Source organism: Stegastes partitus, unplaced genomic scaffold (assembly GCF_000690725.1).
Source record: "Stegastes partitus isolate 25-593 unplaced genomic scaffold, Stegastes_partitus-1.0.2 Scaffold920, whole genome shotgun sequence".
Lineage (NCBI taxonomy): Eukaryota > Metazoa > Chordata > Actinopteri > Pomacentridae > Stegastes > Stegastes partitus.
The window spans coordinates 71,730-75,961 of record NW_007578651.1 but is presented as its reverse complement, the minus strand read 5'-3'; the positions used below and the strand labels follow the sequence as shown (position 1 = coordinate 75,961).

The 4,232-nt window shown below is 42.4% G+C and overlaps 1 protein-coding gene across 1 annotated transcript in view; it reads left to right on the top strand.

Annotated features, from left to right (window-relative positions):
• thumpd1 (THUMP domain containing 1) overlaps positions 1-3,958 on the top strand; it is a 6,229-nt gene extending 2,271 nt beyond the window's left edge. The window contains exons 2-5 of the mRNA XM_008293892.1: positions 237-414; positions 511-596; positions 2,347-2,509; positions 2,592-3,958. Coding sequence (XP_008292114.1) covers positions 237-414; positions 511-596; positions 2,347-2,509; positions 2,592-2,917 — 753 coding nt within the window. The 3' untranslated portion in view covers positions 2,918-3,958. The remainder of the gene's footprint in view (positions 1-236; positions 415-510; positions 597-2,346; positions 2,510-2,591) is intronic.
• Positions 3,959-4,232: the final 274 nt, after the last annotated feature.

Sequence of the window (4,232 nt, the reverse complement as noted above, 5' to 3'; positions counted from 1 at the left end):
TGCGAGGCAACAGTGCTAACCACTGATCCACCTTGCAGCCCACATTATTATATGTACACTAGATATATACTTTTTAAAGCAGAAATGCCAAATATTTGCTGTTTTTACTTTCTGAAATGTGAGGACGTGCTGCTTTTCTCTGTTTTGTATACTGTATTTGTCAAATTCCTCTCGTTTCTGGATGGATAGTTTGACAAAACAAGAAAAAATAAACCTTGTGACACTCTCTATCACAGCTCCAAGAGAATCCTGGGAGCAGCAGTGACGAAGAGGAGGCTGAAGAAGAAGATGTTGATGTTGCGCTGAAGAAAGAAGTGGCACAGCTGCAAGCATCTGGAGCTAAACAGGAGAGACGCTTCCAGGCTCTCGACAGCGGAGCAAACAACGTCATCTTCATCAGAACTCAAAACCTGGGTAAGAGCTTTCACATCAAACTGTGTGTGTGTTTTTTTTCGCCTTTTAGTGCTCTTGTAGTTACAATTTGTGTCTTTTGTTTTTTTTCTGTCCAAGAATCTGACAAACTGGTTCATCACATCCTGTCTGATCTCCACACGACCAAGAAGAAGAAGTCACGCGTGATCCTCCGAATGCTGCCGGTGAGAAGTTAAATCACTTCAGTCAATCTGACTGTGTTTGATGTGGTGCAAGTGATTCAATAGGTGCAGCATAAAAAGATGTTATTGTAGAACAAGTAGAAGGGGGTTATTTAGCCAAGCATTTAAATGACTGGAATTAAAGTATCTATACCATCAAACATTAAAACCAGCTATACAAAATTGTGTAGGTCCCTCTGTGACCCATCAACCCATAGACAAGGGACCTCTAATACCCCTTTTCCACCAAACCGGTTCCAATGCTAGTTCCGTACTAGTGCCTGACTTGGCACCAGTTCTTTGTGTTTCCACCACCTAAGCACCAGCTCCAGGCTCTCAAAATTGCTGCTTAGCAAGCACCAACTTTTTGCTGGGCCAGAGCTAAGAAACGAGTACATCAGGAGGTGGGGGCGAGGTTATCGTGACCACCGAGACCGATGAATGTATGGGACACACAAGCGGTGATTCCTGTCGCTTTTCACCAGGACGTCCCTGTTCCAATCACTGATGTACTGGAATGAGTCCAGGGACACACGGAAGTTTTACACAAACTGTTGCGCGCTGAAATCCGGTACAATTGTGTCCCGCCAGCAGCACCACAGTGGTGGAAAACAGTACTTTTATAACTTCTGTATTTATGCTTTGAAATGCGGTCTTCTCGTGAAAAACGGAGCACACCTACATGCGCTGCTTATTCCACTCATAGAAAAAACTGCATGAGAAAAAATCACTCTGTTTAATCTTGGACAAATCTGACATTAGAACGCCCTAGTTTACTCTTTTCAGTCATTTTTAGTCGCACACCGATCTGAGCACCGCAGCCACCAACAGCAGCTACAGCAGCCTGCTATGTGGGGCGTTCAGGGAACATCGGTAAATTGTAGAGTCTATCAATAAGAAAATGTTCAGCAAGTCGTATGTTTTGCCTGTGACTAGGTGAGAAGTGCGCCCAAATGAGAAAGTTGGTCGCACCGGTAAAAAAGTTAGTCTGGAGCCCTGTTGTGGACTTCAGTATGGCACGAGTGTTGTTCGGTAAACGGCTACGTATGCAGTGACGCATGGCGTGGCTCTAACTTGGTTCCTTGCCGATGGAGAAGCAACCAGTTCTTAGATTGGAACCAACTAAGCACTGGCCCTAGCACCTGGTTCTTCTTGGTGGAAAAGGGGTGTAAGGGGAGTCCTGTAGTGTCTCACATCATCTGTCTGTAACATCCACATGACAGCCAGAACCAAAGCCAGAACGCTGCATTGTGACATGATGTTTTTCAGTTCTTCTGTCATTGTCGTAGCTCATCTGTGTTTTGTTTTTAAAATGAGACATTATTTGATATTCTCTTAGCAATCTGTCACACCGAGAATTTCAGGGTTTGAATCATGCAGTAAAGCAGCCCGGCTAGGTTACTTTTTTATTTTTTTTGATTGATTGTCTATTTTAATGACAGTGCTCGTCTTCCTGCATGAAAGTGTTCCACCAGAACAATTCACCCTGTCACTATTTTTAGGGAACACAGAAGCCGCATCCTTTGGTTCGCTCAGTCTAAGTTTATTTTGATTGGTTTAAAGAAATATAAACAAGCCAGAGGGTGCAGCCAGACCACTGTGTTCTACAGAGTGGGTTTGCTAAGTAAGACGGTTAGAATCCAAACCACTTTTAGCTCTGCATCATGTCTAAATGTTTTGTGCCACAAGTATAAAGACTTAAGTTACCACGCTGTCCTCCACAGTGCCTGATCCCTGTGTTCATCTCCTCCAGGTAACTGGAACATGCAAGGCCTTCCAGGAAGACATGGTGAAATATCTGACCACATTCCTGGAGCCTTGGTTCAAAACCCCAAACTGTGCTACCTACCAGATCGCTTTCAAGGCTCGCAACAGCAGCCACAACAAGAGGGACGAAATCATCAAATCTATTGCAGGTCTGTTACATTCATGTATTTCATGTTTGCTGCACTGCCGCTGAGGAAAGCTGACTTGCCCTTTTGATTGTGGCCACTGCAGGTCTTGTGGGGAAGCTGAACCCTAAAAACAAAGTGGATTTGACAAACCCCGAACTGACGATCATCGTGGAGGTCATCAAGGCTGTGTGTTGCATCAGTGTGGTGAAAGACTATACGCTGTATAGAAAGTACAACGTTCAGGAAGTCGTGAAAGAAGACGCGCCCAAGCCGGATGTGACCGCAGCAAAAACAGATTCGAAGACGGCCGAGCAGGAGGAGAAGCCCGATGCAGGGGAGACGGACAAAGAAGCGAAGAAAGAAGACGAGGACAAAAACGTGGCACGGGACAAGGAGGAGGCTGATAACGGTGAAGGTGGGGGGGAATAAAAGCTCACATTTACAGAAACCACACGGGCGGCTGGTGAGTCATCGTCTTGAGTTGCTTTATATTATAGTGCTTTTGTGTTACATGGACTGAAAACATAATTTTATCAAAGTAATGATGTTTGCAAAAGTCAACAATGATCCCTAATATAATTTAATGTTTTTTAATATTCATAAACTGAGCTGTCTATTTCAGAGAACAGTGGTTTTGGATTAACATTACATATCAACAACACAACTTTGCCAACCGCTGACAGTTTTTTAAATTTGCTTTTTGTGTCGTTTCATTTTGGACATTTTTACTCGAAGAAAGAGGAATTTTGCTCAGGTTAACAGGGGTGTCGCATTTAATAACCGTCTGGCTTTTGTAACTGTCGTTTCCTAAGCTAGTCCCTGAATTAAAACTACCTGCGTGTTTGACTGATTCCCCTCATGTTCTTTACTTATTCAGTGGTGTTTTGTGTTGTAGTGATTTATTGGCACAACAAGAGGAAAGTAGAGGAGGGAAACGAGGTTAAAGCAAAGGTAAAGGATGATCAAAGATGACATAAATACAGCATAGACATCTGTATGCTACGTCACACCTGTGGGGTGTAAAATGTTTTGACTCTTGTTTGGCGATTCTTTCTTTACTCCACAAGATGGAGTTAATACCTCATTTTGCAGAGCCATGAGAATCGTTGGGAAAAACTACACAATGGATTCTTCCCACGGATGAACAATTTCCTACAAAATCTTTAATATCGATAAAATCCTGCCTTTGTTTTAGCTGCATCATCTACATTTTCTGTCGTCTCTAAATGTCTTGTTTGTAACCGTGAACAGTATAGGCTTTCATACTGGTTTAAAACACACTCATTTACAGATCATGCTGTAATATATGTCATGACGGATGTAATTATTTTACACGTATCGGACAGAAAAGTCATTTAACAGGAACAGTTGAACCTGTGATGCCAAGAAACTGCACCGGTCTCTGGTGAGTTGATTAGTTTTTGTGTTTTTTGAGCGATAATATGCCTCAATAAAATTTGTCATAATATATTTTGGAGTTTTGTGGGTTTTTCTGTGTGAAGAGAATTTTCTGGGATGGTTTCTTTTTAGGAGATATTTTAAATAACTGAAGTGGAGTAACGACGTAGAGACAAGACTTTGCTATGAAGTTAATTCATGCAGTGACCAAGCTGACATGTTTGTGTTTACAGGTATAACGTTTCCTACGTTCACCATCTTATTTGACCTCATAGCACACTAGGATTTGCACACAAAGAGCAGCTGAGGCTAATGGGAATGTCATTAGTTTTGTAGCTGTTCAAGC